The sequence below is a fragment of the Mauremys reevesii genome, linkage group 5 (genome assembly GCF_016161935.1).
Source record: "Mauremys reevesii isolate NIE-2019 linkage group 5, ASM1616193v1, whole genome shotgun sequence".
NCBI classification, from domain to species: domain Eukaryota; kingdom Metazoa; phylum Chordata; order Testudines; family Geoemydidae; genus Mauremys; species Mauremys reevesii.
The window spans coordinates 36,842,787-36,867,546 of NC_052627.1; the positions used below are offsets into that span (position 1 = coordinate 36,842,787).

The 24,760-nt window shown below is 41.8% G+C and overlaps 1 protein-coding gene across 3 annotated transcripts in view; it reads right to left on the minus strand.

Annotated features, from left to right (window-relative positions):
- The window catches only part of ARSJ (arylsulfatase family member J), a 51,685-nt gene extending 27,153 nt beyond the window's left edge, over positions 1 to 24,532 (minus strand). The window contains exon 1 of one of the 3 annotated variants that reach the window (XM_039539730.1): positions 23,894 to 24,532. In XM_039539730.1, coding sequence (XP_039395664.1) covers positions 23,894 to 24,270 — 377 coding nt within the window. In that variant the 5' untranslated portion in view covers positions 24,271 to 24,532. The remainder of the gene's footprint in view (positions 1 to 23,893) is intronic. The other 2 variants (XM_039539729.1, XM_039539731.1) reach the window with 2 other exon arrangements.
- Positions 24,533 to 24,760: the final 228 nt, after the last annotated feature.

The window sequence follows — 24,760 nt, forward strand, 5'->3', positions numbered from 1 at the left end:
GATGACCTGCTCCAAACAGAGTAGCCTATTTGAAGGAGGAGAATCATAATGGATAGATGAGGTGGTGCTTTTCCCGCATAGCCAGACCTGCTCAATGTGCTAAAAGCACTTTTCAGACAGTCACAGTAATTCATTTTTAGGGACAGGAAAGTTGATGACAACTTGGGGAGCTCCAGCTGGGTACATTTATGCAGTCTCTGAATATAGGTATTTTGGCATTCTGACAATACTAACATTACAAAATTCTTGCAGCCAACAAAATGAAAAATATGTTTTTGTCTGCATTTCTTGCTTTTGTAACTAATATCAGCATAATAGAATATCTTTCTGATACTTCTAGGCTATCATCCCTTGGAATGAAAAAACAAAAACAAAAAGACATACTTAAGCTCTCCCCAAAGTTGCACTCACTCTACTTGCAATTTCTAAAGAGTGTTAATGAGACAGCAAAAGAAAATAAGAACAAAAGATAACTTGGTTTGAAAGCAGAGGATCACAAGTGGGTGTCTCCCACAGAGCTTCCTGCAACAGCTCTGAAAAGAAGCCTTTTAAATCAGTTTTCTGAACAAGAGAAAGCACCTAAAGAATGTTCTATTCTTTATAAAAGACAAAAATATATATATGGTATCTCATACAGTACCTCGTCCTGTCACCAGATGAAATGCCTGCTCCCACTCACTCCCTGAGGAATGTGCTTTCAAAATTCCATTTCTCCTGACTCAATAACTTGCACTTCAGAACTCTTTCCAATTATGGAGACATCTTCCAGCTGCTTTTGTAAACAGTGTTTGATAGCCTAGTGTTACCTGCAATTAGTTTATTTTCTGGAGGCTACAGGAAACAAAGCTATGTCTGCATGCTGCAGTTTTCCACATCAGGATGGCCTGGCAGTTAAAGCAATAATGTGAGTTCTGTTCTTGGATCTGCCAGACCTCCTGTGTGACCCAGGCCAAAGTTTTTCTGTGCCACAGTTACCCTATCTGGAACTGGGGAGACTACATATTTACCTCCCCCCATCCCAGTGTTGTAAGTTTTAGTTTATTAATGTTTATAAAGCTCTGTGGAATGTTTTAGAAGGTGCCATAAAAGGCTCAAATCTTATTAGTGAAATCTACTTTACACCAAAGGACCCATAATTTACACAATACCCCAATCACCTGTGGGTGAACACTTTTCAAAAAGCGATCACTCTATATCTGACCTATCAATCCTCCTCCTCAAAGGAAACAAGTGCAACACTTTCAAAAGAGGAGTCTAAGGCCTTGGCTACACTTGCAAGTTAGAGCGCATTAAATCAGCCCCGAGCACCCTCACTCCTGAGGTGTCCACACTGGCAAGACACTTAGAGCGCCTGGACTCTGCAGCTGGAGCGCTCCTGGTAATCCACCTCCACGAGAGGCATAGAGCTTACTGTGCCCTGGCTGAAATGCCCTGGTGTCAGTGTGGATGACCTGTTGCATTACTGCGCTGTGATTGGCCTCCAGAAACTTCCCATAATCCCTTGAAGGCAAGTGGCCACTCTTGTCATTGTTTTGAACTTGGCTGCAGGCATGCAGCTATCCACTTTCAAAGCTCCGTTTCTGACAACCGGCATGCTTATCTGCTCCGGACAAAGCACACCATTACTGTGGAATGCTGCTGGGGCTGATGTCGGGGTTTCCCCCTGCTGCTGTCTGAACTTACAAGACAGCATGCTGACACTCTCTGCCGCCCATAACACACTGATTTGTCCCAGGCCCCGCACCGCTCTAGGGATGGCTCCGACATGCTGCCTGAGTGGTGTGTTAAGGGTGGGCGGCAGGTGGGCAAGCAGGGTGAGGAGGCAAATGGGGAGGTGAGTGGCAGGCAGGAGGGGGTGAGGAGGCAGGTAGGCGGGAAGATGGTGAGCAGGAGAGCGGCAGTCGGGCGGACGAGGGGAGGTGTGCCGGAGAGACGGTGAGGAGACTAGCAGGGAGGAGAGCGGTGGGCAGGTAGGTGGAGTGAGGAGGCCATTGGCAGCCGGGCTGGGGGGCGCGCTGGGCAGACGGTGAGGAGACTAGTGGGGAGGCTGATTTGTCCCGGTCCCCGCAACCCTCTAGGGATGGCTCTGACACACTGCTCTGAGCAGCATGTTAAGGGTGCTGGGCTGGGGCCGAGGGTTTGGATAAGGGGCAGAAGGTCTCGGGGGCGGTCAGGGGAGAAGAAGCCTTCTCTACCCAATATAACACGGTTTCACCTATAACGCGGTAAGATTTTTTTGGCTCCCGAGGACCATGTTATAGTGGAGTAGAGGTGTAGTTGATACGTTTATTTAAAAAAAGAAGCAGGTAATTCTCTCTGGGTCAGATTCTCTGCTCTGCCAAGTTCATGATGCACATACAAAATCAAGATCAAGAAATGTATATCAAGGATGTAAAGTAAATACATTAGAGAGTAATGCCAACTAGGCCACATTTTTTTTTAACTCCTGCTTTGCTTGGTGAATGTAGATCTTAATATACTAGTGGTTATCGACCTAAGCCTGCAAACCCTTCCTCAGATGATTACTCCTTACTCATACAATTAGTTCCAGGAACATAGCAATGGGTTTGCAGGGTTGGGCCCTTTGTTGTTAAAAGCATACCATAACAATGGTTCACGGTCAAGCTGGAAGGGCATGACCTTCCAAAGTAGGGTCCTGCATGGATCAGTTCTGTTCAATATCGTCATCAATGATTTAGATAATGGCATAGAGAGTACACTTATAAAGTTTGCAGATGATCCCAAGCTGGGAGGAGTAGCAAGAGCTTTGGCGGATAGAATTAAAATTCAAAATGATCTGGACAAACTGGACAAATGGTCTGAGGTAAATAGGATGAAATTCAGTAAGGACAAATGCAAAGTATTCCACTTAGGAAGGAACAATCAGTTGCACACATACAAAAATGGGAAATGACTGCCTAGGAAGGAGTACTGCAGAAAGGGATCTGGGGGTCTTAGTGGATCACAAGCTAAATATTCAACAGTGTAACACTGTTGCAAAAAAAAGCAAATCACTCTGGGATGTATTAGCAGGAGTTTTGAAAGCAAGACACGAGAAGTAATTCTCTACGCTCTACTCCGTGCTGAGTATTCTGGGCACCACATTTCAGGAAAGATGTGGACAAATTGGAGAAAGTCCAGAGAAAAGCAACAAAAATTATTACAGTTCTAGAAAATGTGACCTATAAGGGAAGATTGAAAAAAAAATGGGTTTGTTTAGTCTAGAGAAGAGAAGACTCAGTGGGGACATAACCTTTTATGAACTTGAAAACTGTTATTTTTTTCTTCTCCTCCTTGTAATATTCTCCTTAACTTCTAAGAATAGGATAAGAAGCAATAGGCTTAAATTGCAGCAAAGGAGGTTTAAATTGGACATTAGGAAAAACTTCTTAGCTGGCAGGGTAGTTAAACACTGGAATAAACTGACCAGGGAGGTTATGGAATCTCCATCACTGGAGATTGTTAAGAGCAGGTTAGATAAACACCTGTCAGGAATGGACTTTAATAATTAGTCATTAGTCATGAGTGCAGAGTGTGACATTGGGCAGTCTATATGGTTTTATAAAAAAGTAATAAGTGAATATAATGTAACTGAGATATGCTTCATGCAAAAGATCTCTTGTAAGATATCACTACAAAGCTTATAATCTACTAAGTGTAATCATCCTATTTGTATAAATGTACCACTCTTGTATCTGAAACTAGAAATATGAAATATAACTCTGAGGGCCTATTGCAATTATGTAAAGTGTGGGCCATTAATGGTGGTTTGGTCTTAAGGACTCCCATTAACTAGGACTACTGTCTGCAAATGGTTGTGTTTTACCTGTAAGTCTTCCTGTATACCTGTGTGCTGGCAAGTGAGTAATGAAGTCTTGCAGTGACATGTGATCATGTCACCTGAACTGAAATCCATCTTTAACCTGGTGTCTTTCCATTGAGAAGGAGGGGGTGGGAAGTCAGAGAGGGACAAAAGGATTCCCACCTTATGCAAAAGATATATAAAGGGGTGGAAGAGAACAAAGGGAAGGAGGAGCCATCATGGAGAATCCCCTAGCTATCACCTGAGCTGGAACAAGAGCTGTACCAGGGGAAAGAATTGTGCCCAGGCCTGGAAGGTGTCCAGTCTGAGGAAAAAACTTACTGAAGCATCTCTGAGGGTGAGATTATCTGTATTCAGTTTGATTAGACATAGATTTGCACATTTTATTTTATTTTGCTTGGTGACTTACTTTGTTCTGTCTGTTACTACTTGGAACCACTTAAATCCTACTTTCTGTATTTAATAAAATCACTTTTTACTTATTAATTAACTCAGAGTATGTACTAATACCTGGGGGAGCAAACAACTGTGCATCTCTATCAGTGTTATAGAGGGCAAACAATTTATGAGTTTACCCTGCATAAGCTTTATACAGGGTAAAACGGATTTATTTGGGTTTAGACCCCATTGGGAGTTGGGTATCTGAGTGCTAAAGACAAGCACACTTCTGTTAGCTGTTTTCAGGTAAACCTGCAGCTTTGGGGCAAGTAATTCAGATCCTGGGTCTTTGTTGGAGCAGACGGGAGTGTCTGGCTCAGCAAGACAGGGTGCTGGGGTCCTGAGCTGGCTGGGAAAATAGGAGCAGAGGTAATCTGGGCACATCAGTTGGCAGCTCCCAGGGGGGTTTCTGTGATCCAACCTGTCACACAGAGGACTGGACTAGATGACCTCGCGAGGTCTCTTCCATTCCTACAATTCTATCTGCAATACCTCCAATGAGGCCAAATTAATACTTCTGTAGAGTAGAGGTGGTTGATAAAATGGAGAAGATATTCTGTTATATCACATCTAATACTATACGAGGTTGTGTTTTTAATCGTATAAATCCATGAAATCCCTGGCTGAATTAAGACGGTAAGATTATAAAATCCTGTTTACAGATGCTTATAACTTTGCTAAACTTTAACTGTTTGGACTGACATTTATTTTGCAGTAGCACCTACAATCTGCTAGGTGCATTCCAAACAATCAAAAGGCAAAGTTCCTGCCCCCAAAACATAGAATTCTAAAGGACACATCCTATATTATTGGTTTTTACCTGTGTGGGAATCTCACTGAAGTGCAGGTTGAAGCCTATGTTTGCATTTTTTCCCTTCAAAGGGAATTCAGGTCATTATGGACAATTATGCAATTACTAGAGAAATTCTCAATTGAACAGTTAGTGGCTGGCTTATGCCCTCAAATATGAGAGGTTGTAGCCCTTATAATTTTATTATATAATATAACTCTGGATATTATTATTAAATCCTACAAAAATCTTGGCCTCAATTATATCTGGCAGTGTATTCCAAAGGTTAATTATGCATTTAAAAATATATTTCCTTTTATTAATTTTAAATTTGTATTAGATTAAGACAATCATTCTCACACAAAATTAAAGACATACTTTAAGTCAAATATGTAAACAAAGTAATGCACATCGTCCATCTGCTGTTTTGTTTATTCGCACTGCTTTACTTATATACGGACATAGAATGTGCCCTCATTTACTTGGGATACATTTTGTTTTAACAAAACCAAACAATTAAACAGAATAAACACTACACTGTTGTGAATAAGGCAATTTAAAAGGTATGTTAAAACACTAAATGGCATGACAATGCCCTTTTAATTTTATTCTGTAACAGTAATAGTGACTTTTTAAAAAAAAGTTGGTTAATTAGCCACAGCAACTTCATACATGTCCATATGAGGCCGAATCTTCCAAGAATAGCTTTATTGACTGTTAAATTTAGATTAAAATTCAATGGAATGTCTAAAATACTATAACATACCTTAAATTTTAACCTCTTTAGGGAAGGGAATATCTTTCTGTGTGATGCTTGTAAAATGCCAGGCACATTTACAGTACTATATAAGTGAGCTTGAATAATAATGTTAAGAATTCTGCCCTGCTACACCAGCATAAATCTAGAGTAACACCAATGATTTCAGTGAAATTAACAAATGGCTGAATTTGGCCCAATAGCCGGATATTTTGAATTAACATTAAAGAACACCGTAGGCAGAAGTGAAAGTGGGTGGGTATTAAGCAGCAGCAGCAGCGCGCCGCCGCCTTCCCCAGTCCCGCGGCCCTCCTCCTGGTCCCTCCCCCGGCGCCCGGGGGAGGGGGGATGGTGGGGCGGTGGAGCGCGCCCGGCGCCTGGCGCAGGTCCCGGTCCGCCGGCCGAAGCGGACCTGCCGCGCCGCGGCCCGCGGGGAGCTCCCGGGAGAGCGACGGGACGGGACCCGCGCATGACGCATGACCGCGCAGGTCCGCTTGCTCCGGCGGCCGGACGGGCGCGCCGCGGCATGAGCTCCAGCCCACCGAAAATGAGCGCCCTCCAGGATGCCGCCCCAAGCGGGCGCTTGGCCCGCTGGTGCCTAGAGCCGCCCCTGGTGGGTATGGGACAGTACGGCATGCCCCGAAGAAGTGGCCACTGGCCCATACATAGCCAACGTTAAAGAGCTGCCCGGCAGTGCTTTAACATTGCTGTCCCTTTTGCTCCTCCACCCCAATGGCCACTGACAGAGGAGGGCTAAAGGGGCAGATGTCCTGGGACACAGCGATTTAAAAGGGCCCAGAGCTCTCGGACGACACTGCCGCCACAGCGGCCAGAGCCCTGGGCCCTTTAAATCACTGCCAGAGCCCCAGGCGGCATGGGCCGGGCAGCATGGAAGGTCTGGGGGGGGGGGGAGGCTAACCCACAGCCCCACCTCTTCTGCTCAAGGATCCAGCCATGGTTCTGGCCACTCTATGCCCCTGTCTACCACTTCCACCCCCACTTTCTTGGGAGGATAGGGATGGGAGCGAGAACAGTGTCAGGCATGCAACCCGTTTTCCCCACTATGTTTGGACCCAAGATCCAGGGATCCTTCATGCAGCCTCAAAGGGGGGTGAGGTCTAATACCCCCCCACACCTCCACTCTGCTGTACGGCCACATTAAGGTGAATCACAAACTGGCCCTAGGTAAATGAGGTTTTTTTTTGTTTTTTGTGTGTGTTGGGAAATGAACGAAGTTTACTCTGAACCACAGAGTTGCTTCTAACATCTAAAGACTATACTGATATTTAAAAACACGCACTATCAGTGCTGTCAAACCATCTATGCATACTATTAATTCAAAAGAACGATTGCATTTGGAGTGTGTTATGTCAGAATGCATCTATACCATCAGTTTTCTCCAGGCTATGATGCCATGAGCTAAGAGGATGGGTTACATTTTACTCTGTTTGTAAAACAAGAACTGCATAGACTTGGGGGGGTAGGGAAGAGAACTAATCAACCATAAACCAAAAAACAATCTTCCCCATCCCCTGAGGCCCTTCTTCTGAAAATATTTTGCTTAAGAAATGAAGCTTAAAAGGAGTTACCAATACAAGGAACTTCATATGAAACTATTTTACCCACAGGTTGATCCAAAGCTTAAAATAAATGCCTGGGCAGTAAGAAAGGCAGGCAATTGGGTTCATTACAGATATGTTTATATTTCATATGGAATATATTTTAAAAGTAAAATACATATAGCCACATCCCCCCATCACTCTCCTTTCTTAATGGTTCACTTTGCTGAGCAACAAGAACAGAGACACAGAGACAACAACAGAAAAAAGCCAAGCTGAGTCATTTGATGTTTAAATAGTTCCCTTACATAAAATGACGAGCTTCTGCTAATGGAACATTGGCTATACAAGCCAAGTCCAACAAATCTTGTCATTGTTTAGAGCATTTTGAATCAGAATACTGTAGATGCAAATAAAACATCTGCTTTCCTAAAAACACCTCACTCATATCAGGTTGCTAACCAAAGCGTAATAGATTTCACTATATAGCAAAGACAAGCTGGCAGCAACAGAAGAACTGATTCCAGAACTTGTAGTAAATCAGTGAAGCATAGACTGGTTCGAAGAGAAGGTGAGCTCAACAGGAGAACCATCTCTCATATTACAGTGAGACAGATACCTTCATTTTAGAAGCTCCTGAATTCTTTCTGCGTGCCAAGGACTCTTAGGATAAGGGCAGCTTCCCTTTATAAGTTAGTTTCTCTTCCCTGTTCTTATTATTTTCTCTTTGCACTTACAAGTCAAATATCAAAGGAGGTTAACTCTCCCACCCTCCATTTCTAATACATATTTGCTAGAATGCTTTAAACATTTTATGCAGTATATTTTCAAAGCAGTGATTGGGAGTTTTACTAACATAACTCAAAGTAGATTACTATTGCAGCGCTCCTGTATGGTAAGTTTCATTACAAATACTTTATGGATGAGTAAAGTAAAGCTCAGGCAGGTTAGGTGATCAACTCAAGACCACATAGCAAGTCAACAGACGAATGAAGGTGCCCAGGTCTCAGTACTGTGCTCTAACCACTACAACACACTCTGTATATAATCCAACTGTTAACCCTGAAATTCACCTTGGGCTATCATAGTAAAACCAGGTTCTTTCCTTCTTGTATATCACCACCAGTAATAACGATTCAGCAGGCCAAGTTATGTCCTCAGTGATACCGATGCAACTGCATTGTCTTCAGAGCATTTGACATTTTATTAATTGTGTTAGCACAGAAGGAGGAATGGAATCCAATTCACTCTCTTTTATCTATGTTGGGATAACAGTAGCAAAACTTATTTTTTGTCATCTCTGTTCACGTCTGTGACGATCTAATTTAAGGAAATGTTTGTTGAGTAAGCAAGGGCCATTTTCAAATAGCCGTTTTTCAGAGTGAACAGCACAGAAAAGGCTCTATGTGTGAAAACAAAATTTTGAACTCAACTCACTGACAAACACTGTGCCAACTGAGAGAATGCAACACTGTCAGCAAGAATACAGGATGTCAAATTGTGGTGCTCTTCAAGGTGGCATTTAATATCAAAAGCAGGCAAACCATCAAAAAGAGCACTGCAGAAATCCTGTTGGCTTGTAGTAGCAACATGGATAAGAAGAGTCTTGGGATTAGTCACAGAAAACACATTACTTTGGCTGTTTTCCTGATGGACACAAGCCAAGCTTTTCTGTGGCAGAAACATGCTTGAACACAGAAAGCTTGGAATCCAAAGTGACCCCAAATATTCCTTACTGAATCAATTACCAAAAGATTTGACCCATTTATACATGCCTCAGCACCACTGTCTTGTGTGGGGTGACCAGACAGCAAGTGTGAAAAATCAGGACAGGGGGTGGGAGGGTAATAGGAGCCTATATAAGAAAAAGACCCAAAAATCAGGACTGTCCCTATAAAATTGGGACATCTGGTCATCCTAGTCTTGTGCCAATCTACAGCAATTGAATTTGGGCTAGATTCAGGCAGGGCCCCCAAAACTACATTTCAACCAAACAGTAAAATATCAGGATCTGACAGAAGGGATAAAAAAATTCAAGCATAATTCCTCTTACAATGGAAGCTTAATTCATGACACATGACAACTGTACCAGATGGCAACACAGACACAAAAAAAGAATTAGAGTCAAAACAAAAATCTTAAGAGTTGCCATATGCCGTTTCAGTGGGGCCAATTACTGCCAAAGGATATAAAGTGAAGCCTCAAAGAGAGTCAAGACTCAAACTGGGCCGCAAGAGTGACAAACAGTATTACACATGATCTTAATCATTACAGTCAAATCTCATGGTTTGTAGCATCACAACATACATATATTCAATACTGATGGCTGAGGAGTCGTGGTCAAATCATTCTTCATTACATCAGAAAGACAAAGAGACTTCTGGTAAGAACACAGAGAATTACTTACAGTGACAAAAATAGGGCAAATCAAAGCAGGAAATATAAATTAAAATAAAATAAAGGGAAACCTTTTCTCTATGTACACTACACACAGAGAGAAAGGTTAGTTTCCCCCTACATATGAATTCTGGATTATTATAACACCATAATGAAAATAGAATAAAAGACAAAAAAAAAACACAAAGAGCAAGGAGTACAGTAACTCCTCACTTAACATTGTAGTTATGTTTCTGAAAAATGTGATTTTAAGCAAAACGATGTTAAGTGAATCCAATTTCCCCATAAGAATTAATGTAAATGAGGGGGTTAGGTTCCAGGGAAATTTTTTTCACCAAACAAAAGACTCTATATCTATCTATATACACATACAGGACAAGTTTTAAACAAACAATTTAATACTGGTACACAGTGATGATGATTGTGAAGCTTGGTTGAGGTGGAGGAGTCAGAGGGGGGATATTTCCCTTACTGCTAAATGATGAACTAGCAATTGGCTGAGCCCTCAAGGGTTAACTCTCTCACTACAAGGCAGCAGGAATGGAGGGAGATATGTGCATTTCACCTTTAAGTACACTGCCTTGTTAATTAGATCAGCTTGCTGAGACTGCAGTTGCTGCAAGCTCCCTCCGTCCTGAGCCCTGGTGTGTCGTTCTCCTCTCCCCTCCGCCCCTGCTCTATGGAAGACAGGGTAAGTGGGGTGCAGGAGCAGGGGGGAGGGGGACACACTGACATTAGCCTCCCTCTTCCTTCTCTCCCCTCCGCACAGCAAGCAGGAGTCTCGGGGAGCAGCTCCAAGGCAGAGGGCAGGAGAAGCACATGGCGGGTGGGGGAGGGACACAGCTGAACTGCAGGCAGCTGCTGCACAGGGAACTTAGGAGAGCGGGGAGCTGATAGGGGGCTGCCGGTCCACACTGGTTCCAAGCCCCCATCAGCTAGCTGCAATAGGCTGCTCTTCCTGCAAGCAGTAGACAAAGACATTAGAAGGGAGCATTACACAACTTTAAAGGAGTATGTTCCCTAATTGATCAGCAATGTAACAACGAAACAACGTTAACCGGGATGACTTTAAGTGAGGAGTTACTGTACTTGTGACTAAACTACTCTCTAAGGTGCCACAAGTACTCCTAGTTCTTTTTGCTGATACAGACTAACATGGCTACCACTCAGAAAAAATGCAAATACTATGCATAATTGCATCAAGTAAGGGGTGCAGCTGAAATTGTTCAGGAATGCACAATGGCCCACACTCACTTCACACTACTTCTTTGCAGTTTGTCTGTGATTTCTTTTCCCCTTCTCAATTTCCAATCTTGTGCCTCCCTCCCTTGCCCAAATAATTCATTCCTTTCTGCTTCCTTCTCTCTTACGGTTCAGAAATCAATTTCCACATTTTTACAGCACCTAATAACAGCTGTGTCCAGTTTAACAGTCTATACAATTAACCAAAATTATCTTAAATAAAAGTTTATTGCTAGATATAGGGTAGCGTTGCACAGTACAACATCCAGCGAACAAGGAGTAAATACCAGCTCAGCTTCACTCTCAACACGTCACCAGGGAAGGGCTGCTAGGCAGATGGAGGGAGGAAAAAGCATTTGAGAAGCTAGGACTCTACACCCCAGGGTTATAGAACTGGGCTGAACCTCTAGTTTGGAAGTTTTCTGTATACTTGTCTATTATGTTAATTTACTTTCTCATTATAAACAACAAGTACCTGATTCAGAACTGACGGCTTCTCTTTTACGAAATGTAACTGGATTTACTCTATCATAAAGATGGACTAGTCTAGTGCTGAATCAGGCCCTAACATCTGAGGATAAGATGTTGCTTATTGAGTTACTGCACTGGTTGACAGAAATTAAAGAGAAAGATAATCAAATAAACAATAACTATAAAGAAACTTATTTTTTGTTATAACAAAAAGCATCACAAGAAATGAAAAAGATTATGCTGCAAATACTACACACAACAGTTGTTCTTCTCCCACAGCCTAAACAATGCATCAAGTCTTCTTCCAACTTGACAGCCCAGCAAGTGAGATGCATGTCCACCTTCCCATTTTCCTTAGTCTAAAATGTGACCAAGGGGGTTGCTTGCATACACGCCTCAATGATGGCTTTGAACTCCTTTTTGAAAGAAACTTTCATAATCCACAGAAATCAAAATAGTCCCCATTTCTAGGCTGTCATGTAGCGCAGAACACACAACATGAAACTCTTCAAGGTTTACAATAGCAAGAACAATTCAGATCAGGAAAGGCACAAATTATACCAGAATTGACAATAGATTTTTATTTTTATAACTATTTAATTTCCCCACCACCGCGCCTCTTAAGATTTATGTATTAATAATACTGGAAAAATCTCTGAAGAGGAATAATATTTAAAAATAAGAAAATATTCCCCAAGATCCAGAAATTTCAACAATTCTGCTAAGGGTGCAGCTTTGTCTATTTTTTCAGTTTCTTATAACAGTACATGTCATCATAGTATTTTGGAGAGCCTGGATATCATGAAAAAAAAAAGTATGGTCAGCATAAGGTTTGGTTTGTATCTTCAAATGAAAGAGGGAATTCTCCAGGCACACACACAAAATTCACACAAACTCAAACCCAAATCCAGCTGCTGGTGGAACACAGCATATTTTAGATGTTATTTTGTAGAGTCGGGACACCCCTGGAGAATACCCATGAAGGGTGGGAAAAGCTAGCATACATAAATCTGAAATGCAGAGGATAATCTTGAGAATGGGCACCTGGTAATCTTATAGAGGTGTTGCCATTTTCAGCAATATGTTACTTTCCCAAATTCCTGCCCTATTGATCTCTTCCATTTTCCAAACCAAAAGCAATCAAGTCAGAGGACCAGGACAAGCCTGGCTGTTTTAAGAGTTAATTCACAGGTAACTAGGAGTTTCTGATGCTGACAATATGTTTGATAAAAAGCTTTCCTTTTAAAGCACTCTGAAAAGCCCCAACTAAATTGTGTAACAGAGAGTAGGCCATAAACTAAAAGCAAGAATAGCATAATTAAACTTGCTGTTAGAAGAAATTAAAGCATTCTTCATTTAAGGGACATTTACACATATAGGTTATTTTAGAGATTAAAAAAGATTAAATGTATAGGAAACTAGGTTTTACACTGAGGCCAAAAAATCTATTTTCCAAAATAAGGTATTTGTAACTTTGCAATTGTTACAAAATACAATATTTTTTTATATAGGACATTAAGGGCTTGTCTACACGTACAGCGCTGCAGCAGCGCCACTGTAGCACTTGAATGAAAAACGCTACTATGCCAATGAGAAAGCTTCTCCCACAAGTGTAGTTAATCCACCTCCGTGAGAGGCAGTAGCTATGTTGACAGGAGAAGTTCTCCTGTTGACATAGTGCTGTCTACACTGGGGGTTAGGACAGCATAACTGTCTTTTCACACCCCTAAGTGACGTAGTTATACTGATGTGAGCTTAGACCTAGCCTAAGATATGGAACTCACTAAGCCAAAATTAATGAGATAATAAACCAGATATGACAGTTAGTAATTCCTCTACAGCAGGAGCAGAAGAGTGATATGCTAGGTCTTTCCTGATTTTTTTCTCCTTCACTGTCTTTGTTCAGAATCTTGTCAATTCTCCAGCTGCTACTCAGTGGGCTCTAAACAAAACTCTGGGAAGCCCCCAATGCATAAATTAGATGCGATAATAAGGGACAAATAAGATGCATGACTCAGGAACCCGCACATCCTGCCCACCTTGAGGAGAGAGGAGGGCTGCTATACAGCACACATTGGAGTAAGAATGGAAGTGAAAGGAAAAATGGGGCTGATGCCAGAGGATCTTCTCCAAATTAAATAAAAATTCAGGCTAAATGCTTGCTGGTATAGTTTAATTATAACTATGTATTTATTTGGTGCAATTATTATGCAATGGAGAGATTTTCTGGCACTAAGTACCCGACAATTTTAATAACAAGCAGAAAGGAATCTGACACTTTTCAACATCTGATCGTCCCCTTGGATCATCCACTGGAAATTTCAGGAGTCCCTATAAAATTAACTAGGGATCCTCTGTAGATTTCAGATGTTCATCATTATGAGCCCCATGAGTACCACAATATGAGCTCTAATGCAACATTTATCACAATGGTGAACGTTGATAGAACGGAATAAACATTTATGAATCAGATTTTTGAAGGGTCTTCCTTTTACATGTGCACCTCTTTGTGCGTACACAATGTTCATCTGTGTGTGCATACTGGTACAAGAGAAGCTTGAAACTCTTGACCTTGGCACACTGCAAGCCCATCCATCCTTTTGCTAAAGATTTGGGGAAGGCTGAAGTATGAAGGGGAAGTCAGACCTGAAAAGGATTTTTGCCAACTTGCTGGGTTTTCTTTTTATTTGTGAGAGATGGGATTTGTGGCAGTGCTTTGTTTGTTTGCTTGATGAATATTAAAAAACTTTTGAAGTGCCCAGTATGTGTAATAGGCACTTGATGTTTATAAATCAAAATGTATATAGTATGGGTCAGATGTATCAAACCAGAGGCCAGAAGTCCATTTGTAAAACAGTGTATTCTTATTTGTGTGAACATCTAACACAAATAGATGTACTGATCATAAAACTGTGCAGGTACAATTTTGTCCATGTGGTTTCTGTATATTGGTGTCTTGCCTTTGGGTTAAAAAAGTAGGCCTACATGCCCATAGCATACTGAAGGAATTTATAATCCCTATTCATTTAAAGTTTATCTGATACAGTCATCTCAAACAAGAAAGGACAGTTTTGTACTTAAGACATGAGACTACAACTCAGACAGTCTAGAATCTAGATTTGGTTCCCAACTCTACCAGTATCAGAGCAGTAGCCGTGTTAATCTGGATCTGTAAAAAGCAACAAAGATTCCTGCCTGATGAAGTGGGTATTCACCCACGAAAGCTCATGCTCCAATACATCTGTTAGTCTATAAGGTGCCACAGGACTCTTTGTTGCTTTTTACAGCTCTACCAGTGACTTTCTTTTTGACCAGTGGATATTATGGTGATGAGAACCATACAATTACCTACATACATAAATAGGTGATTGCCTGACAACTAGTTTACACACTCCCAATAGAACTAGAAAAGTGGTTCACTCATTTATTATGAGCCACAAAGTACAGAAAATTCCCAAATTCAATATTTAAACAATTGCATCACGGGTCATAGAGAAAAGTCAAAAGTAATTTTAATCAGATTTCAATCATTCAGGCACCTTTATATGAACTTCAAGGGGCAACAATTTACAAGTATTATATTAATTTCTTTCTTGAACTATTCATATTGAGTGTGAGACCATCAGGTTAGTTTAGAGAAACAAAGATCCCCTGAGGTCCCTGGTTCTCTGTACTGGGTTTTAATTAAGACAATTTCTATAAACTGGGTAGCTGATTAGCCAAAAATTACACTAAAATCAATTTTACATACTCTCTCACTGGCCCTGCTGGGAGGCAAACTGTCTGCCGGGCTGAGCTGCCAGTGCAGCCACAGCTGGTTCCGGGGCAGGGACTCCGGCCCTTTGGGAGTGGTGCCACCAGCCAGGCCAGGGCCTGCCCCATCTGGGCTCCCTCAGGATCTACTTGCCTGAAGAGGCCCAGCCAAGTCCCCACACTGTCCCCTCTCCCTCCCAAATTGGCCGAGACTGGCCAGGCTTCTGCACCAGTCTCAGGCAGCTCAGCTCCAGGGAGACAGGTGGTGCTAAGCAGACTCTGCCTGGAGCTGGGGGTGCACTGGGGTCTGACCAGGGGGCAGAGAGAAGCCTCTGGGTGGGGGTGGGGCCAGAGGAGCCCTTGGTGGGCAGGCCAAAAGGAGCAGTGGTGGGTGTGTGTGTGTGGGGGGGGAAGCCGGCAGGCTGGTGGGGTCTCAGGGCGCAGTGCAAGCAGAGCAGGCTGGGGCCCCTTCTGAGCATAGGCCCGGCTCCATGGTGCCACTGTAAACCCGGCACTGCCAAGAGGCTGCAAATATGAATATTAATCAATGATTATGAGAAAATGGTCCCTTAAAAATAAAAATCTAATCGTATTAAAATTGTGAGTATTCAAAAGACAAGTAAGGGTGCAGCAGATGCTGACTCTGGTAGTAACTGCAGTTGATTAAGAATTTGGATAGACCCAGGGGGAAGCAATACAACATAGCATGAATTGAAGGTACAACTGCTGATAGATATCAAGCTGTGAGAGCTAGTACTGAATTTTAATATTTTAGCTTTGACACAAAAACTAAATGAAAATAATAATTAACTTCCTAACACACAAATATTACTGCATTATTTTGCTAGAAGTTTTAATCCAAATTTAAAGGAAATCCCTTAACTCCCCAAATTTGATGGCTTAGTTTTCAGTGAAATGTGTGTGTGTCTTGGTATGTGGGAATAAAGAATATGATCAATTTTTGATGTTTCATATTTTGATTATAATATTTTGTGCAAATATATTGCATATTTTAATAAAATTGTTACTATAACCTTTGCTTAATTCACTAAATCTCTCTGTAGACTGCATTTCTTTACAGATATAACAGGTCTAAATAGGCAGCAGGAAAACAATGAATATAAATAAGTTCCAATTGAATTTGCACATTAGTTATCATAAATTTAGGGTGACATATGTTCAAATACCTCTATACGCTGTTAAACGTTTTAGCACAAATTTACTCCAACATGGGCAAATGCCCTAACATTACAAACTTGGACATGGAAACACAAGCTATTAAAACAACAAAGAACAGATTTAAAACAAAATTAAAATAAAAACAACAAAAATCTGTAATCTTGATTGAGATCATTGTTGCAAAATGCAAGAAATAACAGAGTTGCAAACTGGGCATTTTAACTCTTCTGAGCTGCAGTATGTAAGGTTGACCACTAGCTACTTATATCACATGAAATGTACTCTATACTAGCATTTGAATTTAGGCTAGGTCTACACTAGGGGGGGAGTCAACATAAGATTGCGTAGCTGAAGTCGGCGTATCTTAGGTCGATTTACCTGGCCATGAGGACGGCGGCGAGTCGACCGCTGCCGCTCCCCTGTTGACGCCGCTTCCACCTCTCACACGCGGTGGAGTTCCAGAGTCGACGGCAGAGCAATCGGGGATTGATTTTATCGCGTCTACACTAGACGTCATAAATCAATCACCAATAAATCGATCACCAATCTGGCGGGTAGTGTAGACATACCCTTAGTTTCTTCAATTTTAAGCCCCAAAACTATCTTAGATCTTTTGGGTGGTAGAATGAGTGTCTTTACCATTGTGCATTTAGATAATCAGCATCCTTTCCAGGCCATTTTTTCCCAAGGAAACAACTGAATTACCTGAGTGTTGATTCACTTCAAAGGGTCTTTTTTACAGAAAATGCATTCAAATACCAGAGCTTTGTCAAAAGTACACACGATCAATTACCAAACAGACATGTGTTAGGGATGTTGAGTATTGAATTACTAGACTTTGAAGTGCATTTGTAAGTCTTTATAGATCCCATACTTACTGTCTACAATTCACTTTGTATGCTGATACCTCTGTCACACAAATTATTTCTTTTTTCCAAAATGATTTTGTCAGGTTTGAGAAAAAAAGTCAGATTAAAAATTACAAATTTAAAATTCCTTACCGATGTTATTAATACATTTCTTTGTTTAAAATGTGAAGATTCCTAAAGTGTAATTTACTTCTGATCACATGTATTGTTTCATTCAGTTTTTTTAATTTCACACATCTTGGACAATGAAAATTTGATCAATCAGTTTCACCTTTCTAATTAGGTACAGATTTTACATCCTATATAATGCTGCCAAATTTGGGTTGCAAGTTTTGGGCCTAAACTACCAGACAATGTTCTTATAAGCATAATTAAAAACTGATGCATGAAAAATATGATTGCGTATCACACTCCACACTCTGCTAGTCACTCCTTCCCTATCTTTCATATTTATATGTTGTGTTTTTACCCACTGCTTTGCTAGGGTTGCCAACTTGGTAATATTTAAAAAACGGACTCTCCAGCAGGAGTGCCGGAACTTCCATATCCCTGCCTCTTACCCCTGAGACGCCACTCCTGCCTCACCTATTCCCCACAAAGCCCCACCCCTTCCCAAGTCTGCACTCCATCCACACCTCTTCTCCCTGCCGTCGCTCACTGCTTTTCCCCTCACCACCCCAGCTGGGGCTGAGTTGCAGCTGCCTGAGAAAGGTAGGAAGCAGCCCCAGCTGAACAGGGGCTGGAGCGGGCGATGACCCAGCGCCTCCACCGCTCGCAGTACCCGGACTTTGGGTGTCCAGTCAGTAAACCTGACTGAACACTGTCAAGTCCCCTTTTTTTACCAGCCTTTCTGGTCGAAAAGCAGGCACCAGTCCACCCGATGCTTTGCTCCATTATGTGTTTTTTTTTCTGATGCATTAGAAATAAAGTGATACTAGCAGACTCCTGATATCTTAAAAGTATATTGCATTTTAGAGTTCAGGAGTCCATTAACTGGACATTACTGGCTGCACAAACAACAGAGGACAGTAGAGGGACAGAATACCACAAAAAAAGGAATTCTTTAAATTAATCTTTTTTAAAAAAAAATCTCTCTCTATCCCTTATTTCCAGGAACCCTTACTCAATGCATACAGATAGACACTACAGTCATCACCCAAAGATACATACAAGGACACAGAAAGGAGACCTCAACATCTTTGGTTTCAGACACTCTACCCACTGAGCAGAAATCGTCCACAAAAGCACTGGCCCCCATAAGGCAAAGCTCATTGAGTTCAGTGCAGAGTTTCTGTGATTCATAAAAAGTGACAGAGAGTCCTGTGACACCTTATAGACTAACAGACATATTGGAGCATAAGCTTTCGTGGGTGAATACCCATTTCGTCAGATGAATCATAGGCATTCTATACAACATTTAATTGCCAAAGTACTCTCTGGCCCTCAAAATGGACTAGTAGGAACTCCAAGTCCTATGGATGTCAAGAGACTCTCAAGGGACCAGACCAGACCTTTGCCTCCAAAACCACGTATAGCTTATGAATCTATTATACTTATAAATAAATTACTTTTTTCTAATTATAGTACTTGTGATGTTATTAATATGAACTGTAACCGTATAGATCATTGTTGCAATCACTGTTATATATTTGCAGCAAATATTATATGAAGGTTGCTGTGTGAGGTGTCTATGGGAAGGTTGTAGTTTGCTGGTTACGATTATATTGTCCGTATGCGGGTGTCATTTTTATAGTTAAAGTTATGAATATTGTCTATGTACTTGTATCTCAATGTGTTTTGATTCTAAGAAGCCTCAGTGAAGGTCAGCTTCTTGAGAAGAGACTATTCTCAGTAAGTGTCCAATCAAGAAACACTTAATGGACAATGGACTTTGGGAGATGCCAATCCACATCTGAACTTTCCTGGGAATATTCAAACTAACATGTAAACAATGGGCTCAGCCTGCAAACTGAGTCATGCATGGACATGTGACTTGCCCATCTTGCTGCTGGGTTTTTCCACAGTAAGAACAAAGAGGTGTCCTACCACGGGCAGAGAATATAAAAAGGCCCTGAAAACATCTCCATCTTATCTTCAATCCTGCTTCTTGCCTCTGGAGGGACTTTGCTACAAACTGAAGCTCTGAACAAAGGACTAAATGACCCATCCCAGCTGTGGATGTACTCCAGAAACTTGATTTGAACCTGCAGTTTATTCCATCACTGCTACAAGCCTGAACCAAGAACTTTGCAATTACTGTATGTAATTAATTCCATTTAACCAATTCTAGCTCTCATCTATATCTTTTTCCTTTTATGAATAAGCCTTAGGATTCTAAAGGATTTGTGGGTAATTTGTATATTGACCTGGGTCTGGGGCTTGGTCTTTTGGGATCAGGAGAACCTTTTTTATTTTACTGGGGTACTGGTTTTCATAACCATTCATCCCCATAATGAGTGGCACTGGTGGTGATACTGGAAAACTGGAGTGTCTAAGGGAATTGTTTGTGTGACTTATGGTTAGCTAGTGGGGTAAAACCTCTGTGTTTAGTTGGTTTGGTTTGCCTTGCCTTGGTGTGCAAAGGAACCCCAGCCTTGGGCTGTAACTGCCCTGCTTTCAGCAATTTGTCCTGAATTGACTCTCTCAGAAGTGTCCTACCGGAGGCAGCATCGTTACAGTACTATTTTAATTTAAATATTTTATTAAATAGGCTATTGACAGAGCAGACACGTCACCACCTCACTCAAGCACGTACTTGCCCATTTGAATGTCATCTGGTACAGCCAAGCACCACACTCATCACCTCCAAAGGCTTCATACCTCATCAGTACTTTATCCAAAGAAAGGCTCCTTCTCTTGATTCCAATATTTTGATATTTCTCAAAAAAGACTATTGGAAAACTGTATTTTGCATGTTTCAAAGTAATCCTTGGTTTTAATGGAAGTCGGTAGCAGCACCACATCTGACTAAACCAAGTACTGCATGTTGTACTATTTGTTCAACTTGCTCACATGTACACACACTTTATACAAAAAAGTATCTCAAGTATTTCCAATTTTTTAGGTCATCTGCACTATTCTATATATCAAGGCCTACTTGTATACCATCCATAATCTTCCTGCATTTTTCTTAAATGTCAAAATATTTTCAAAAATGGAAAAATTTTCAGACCGCCACGGTGCGTTTCTTAATTATGATGTTTACACAAGTGTATCCTTTTTCTTTTAAATGTAGCAGTCAGTCAAATGGCAATATTTCACTTCAGCCTTTTCCTATGACACATTCCTATCTCTGTATATTTTATTGATATTCCAACATATGGGATGTACATATCCCCTTAGATTTCTTCTCACCAGTACACGAGTAAGATAGCTTCTGTCTTAGCTCTAGTTCTGCAAGCTATGTGTCCTGAAATATTCTGATTCATAGAATCATAGAAATGTAGGGCTGGAAGGGACCTCAAGAGGGCATCAAGGCAGGACCAAGTATACCTAGACCATCCCTGATAGGAGTTTGTCCAACCTGTTATTCAAAACCTCCAATGATGGAGATTCCACAACCTCCCTGGAAAGTCTAGTCTGGAACTTAACTACCCTTATAGTTAGGTATTAGTAAAAACTTTCTAATCGCTGCAGATTAAGTCCATTACTTCTTGTCCTGCCTTCAGTGGACATGGAGAACAATTGATCAGTGTCTCTTTATAACAGCCCTTAACATATTTGAAGACTATTAGGTCCCCCCCTCAATCTTCTTTTCTCAAGATTAAACATGAGGTTTTTTTTAAACCTTTCCTCATAGATCAGGTTTCTAAACCTTTTATCATTTTTGTTGTTCTCCTCTGGACTCTTTCTGATTTGTCCACATTTTTCCTGATGTGTGGTGACTAAAATTGGACACAGTACCGGCACTGGTGGGACAATAGCTAAGTAGAGCAGGACAATTACCTCTCATGTCTTACATCCAACAATTCTGTTAACACTGCCTGGAATGATATTAGCCTTTTCCACAACAGCATCACACTGTTATTATTACACAACTTATTTGCTGCAAAGTTGTACCCACTTGACAACACCTCAAACAAGCCACTGTCTAACTCAACTTAGCAGTACCTCAAAGAGCAAAGCAAGCGTAGACAGAGATCTTTAGAAATTTCAATCTGACAGGCAATGTTTTCTAAACTAGCAATGGGACCTTTGGAAGGAATCAAATTAGTTCCAGGGCTGAACTGAAGAGCAGTGCAGATCAGAGAAAATTATATAATTCTAAGATCCACCCAGTCTTTTGCAATCCTGGTTCTGCACCTGCAGATCTAGGGGCAGCCTGCTTCCTGAAAGCTGACTGCCTTATCTCCCCGCTTTGGCCCCAATGCAGCTACCACAGGAGCAGACCACCTGTGGCATTAAGCCCACTGGCTCAGGCTTTCAATCTCACCTTGAGTCATCAATATCAAGGGATATTATGCACAGAATTTAGAGGGAAAGTAGAAACCTTAGAGGACTTCAAATGACTTAATTATGAGAGCAATTTTTACTGATTTATTTAAATAAGGGCAAGGACTGGAATACATTAATGACAAAATATTCTTATTTTACCTCTATGCAGACAGCATCATAACATATTACCTCTGGCACCCATCTCTATACAAAAGAAGGATGACAATATTCTTCTGGCTCTACATTGTTAATATCTTGCCCAGACCTAGCCTCTCCTAACCACTTCCTTCCCCTATTTCTCATTTCTGTAAAGCGGTCTTTTCCTTCTACTGTTCCTTCTTCTGAAAGTAAAACAGAAAGAAAAAAAGTTTGAATGGTGATAGTCCAGCAGACTGTAAGTAAATAAAATGAAATGAATGAAGTGTAGGCAAATCTCTTCTCCCCCCCCACCCCCCAAAAGGTTCCAAAATTAAAGAGGCAGATTTTCAGGGTCTGTCTCTTCTTGCAACCTGATTAAAAGAATAGGATTCCCAAAAATGTGCCCATTTTATTTTCGCTTTTTTCATTAACCTAAAAAAAGTTACTTGCATTAGATATTTTAAAGGAAGGGTAAAATAAACTAAAAGTTACTTATCTGTGGCACCTAATTTATATAGATTAACAGCATGTGCTGCAATACCCACCTCTTCAGATGCATCTGAAGAAGTATTCACTCATCACCACGAAAGTCTCATGCTGCAGAACGCTGTTCATAGCTATCTGCAGCATTCTTTTGTTGCTTTTAAAAGTTACTTATTTCTCCCCTTAGTTTTTCTTCCTTTTGCCCTGATGATGCAATAACTGCCACTAATCTCAAAAAGGCTTGCACAACACCCTGATTTCTTTGTAACACAACAATGCCATTCTTTACATGACTGGGTAAGTCAGAGTTGTGCAGCATGAGATTCCCCTCTTAAAGCAGCAGTTTCCCAACTGTGGGCTGCAGAAGACTTGCTGGTGGTCTACAGAGAACTGGCTGATCAGATAGTGCTGGCTCTGCTCCTTCTTTCCAGCTGCTACATTACAGCAAAGGCAGCTAAAAAACACACAAAAGATTAACCCAATATTACTTTTCTATACAAACTCTACTTTAGTTGCTAAAAGGATGTTATGTTACTGTGAGCTAGGGAGTAGATGTCCACAAGACAAACTCTATTAGGATATGGTCCACAGTTTGAGAACCCTTGATGGTGAGTTTCCCTGCAGAACTCCCTGTCCTGGCAAGTTTGGGAAATGGAAGATTGGGAGCAGGAATCAAATCAAGTTTTTTCACATGGTAATGAGAGACATTAGGCCACTTGCTAGTTTTAGTTAAAAATCAGGGTGTTTTTTTTTCCATTTCCAGTTGTGCCAACAAGATCACTATTAAATTGGTTATATTGATTACTTACCTAACAGATTTTTTAAAAAATACCAGGTAGTGCAAGACTGACAGATGTAGCCCCATTTTTGCATGTGGAAGCTTTTCTGGTGGCACTATAGACAATTGTTTGCAAAGTGGCAATTACATTGTAAGAAGAGAGATACTGCAGCTTAAATACCCACACAATTCTACATTCCCCCTGCTTCTGTATAGCTCAAATTCAATGGAACCCTCCTATAACACCACAGCAAGACTTCACTTAAGGAAAGGTTCACTGTGAGAAGAGCAACAATTTGCACATTGCAATATATATGGAAACAACTTGGAACATTCATTCTACTTCACCAACAAAGAATTTGACTTTAAGTCACCTCATGTACAATCTGCCCTAAGGAAGTTACATAACTGACCTAGATGATCACTGAATGCATAATACCAAAATATATTAAGTGACAACTAGCACTTATATGTATATAAAGGAAAACCCATTACTACAATATTAAGAAGTGGGTAATTCAGCTGATTTCTTGTTGGCTAACAAGATTACAGAGTGCAGGTCTTTATTCCACTATAAAAGTAATCTGGAAAAGTCTATTTTGTCCAAAGGAAAAAATGTATTAAACTTTAAAGTGAATCAACAGGTTATTTTCCCCCAAAATAAGATAAACTCAATTTACATCTAATTACCTTCATCACCCAGAGAGCTTGTGCTGCCTTTAAGAGGAAGAGGTTATAGCATTAAGTTTAAGAAGGTGAGAAGAATTAAGTAGTAAACTTACTTTCCTGTGATAAATTGGCTTCTGGAAGGCGTGCACATAGGCTGAACATAGTAATTCTCCAGTTTAACCCCTTCAGCTGCCAGCCTGTCCAGAGTTGGTGTCCTGATCTCTGACCCGTGGTACCCTACATCTCTGAATCCCTGATCGTCGGCCAGGATGAAAACGATGTGAGGCTGAGAGGTGGCTGCGGTGGCCTCTGGCTCCTCTCCAAGCTTGGCCCTTGAAGTCTCTGTTTCCTCCAGGCTAGATCCAAGGGTGTCCCAGGACAGGTAGCCGTAGGTGAGGAGGCTGAGCACGGAGAAGCCGACCAGCACCCCCCCGGCTAGCATTGTCCCCTTGCAGAGCCAGTGATGCGGTGCACACCCACCGGGGGCCATTCACTTCGCCTAAGGCTGGCGAGGGCGCAGGACAGATAGGGGCTCTAGGCACGGGAGCGAGGGCAGCCTAAAGGGGTTCCCACCGCAGGCGAGCCACGGGGATCCCAGCTCATCCCGACTTCAGCTGCCTCTGCAGGCGGGGCGGGGGACAGACCCCAGCCCCTCCTCCAAGCCCCAAAGGCACGAGGATGGCCGCAGCCAAGCCAGGATCAGAGCATCCTTCGCCGGTGTCCCGCCTGGAGCCAGGGGAGCTGCTGCGTCCCCGCGCCCATGCCTGAGAGGGGGGCACCCCCAGGCGCTGCCTCTCCGCGGGGCGTCGGCTGCTGCTAGAGGAGAAGCCCCCGGGCGCCCCCAGTCCAGTCTCCCGCCTGCTCGGCCGGGCGCTCCCCCCCCGCCACGCCGGGCATCAGGCAGAGTCTGCAGAACAAGCCGCCCCGCACCCTGACGCGAGCCCGCTCCCCTCCCGCCCGCGCTGGCGCTGCCGAGCGGC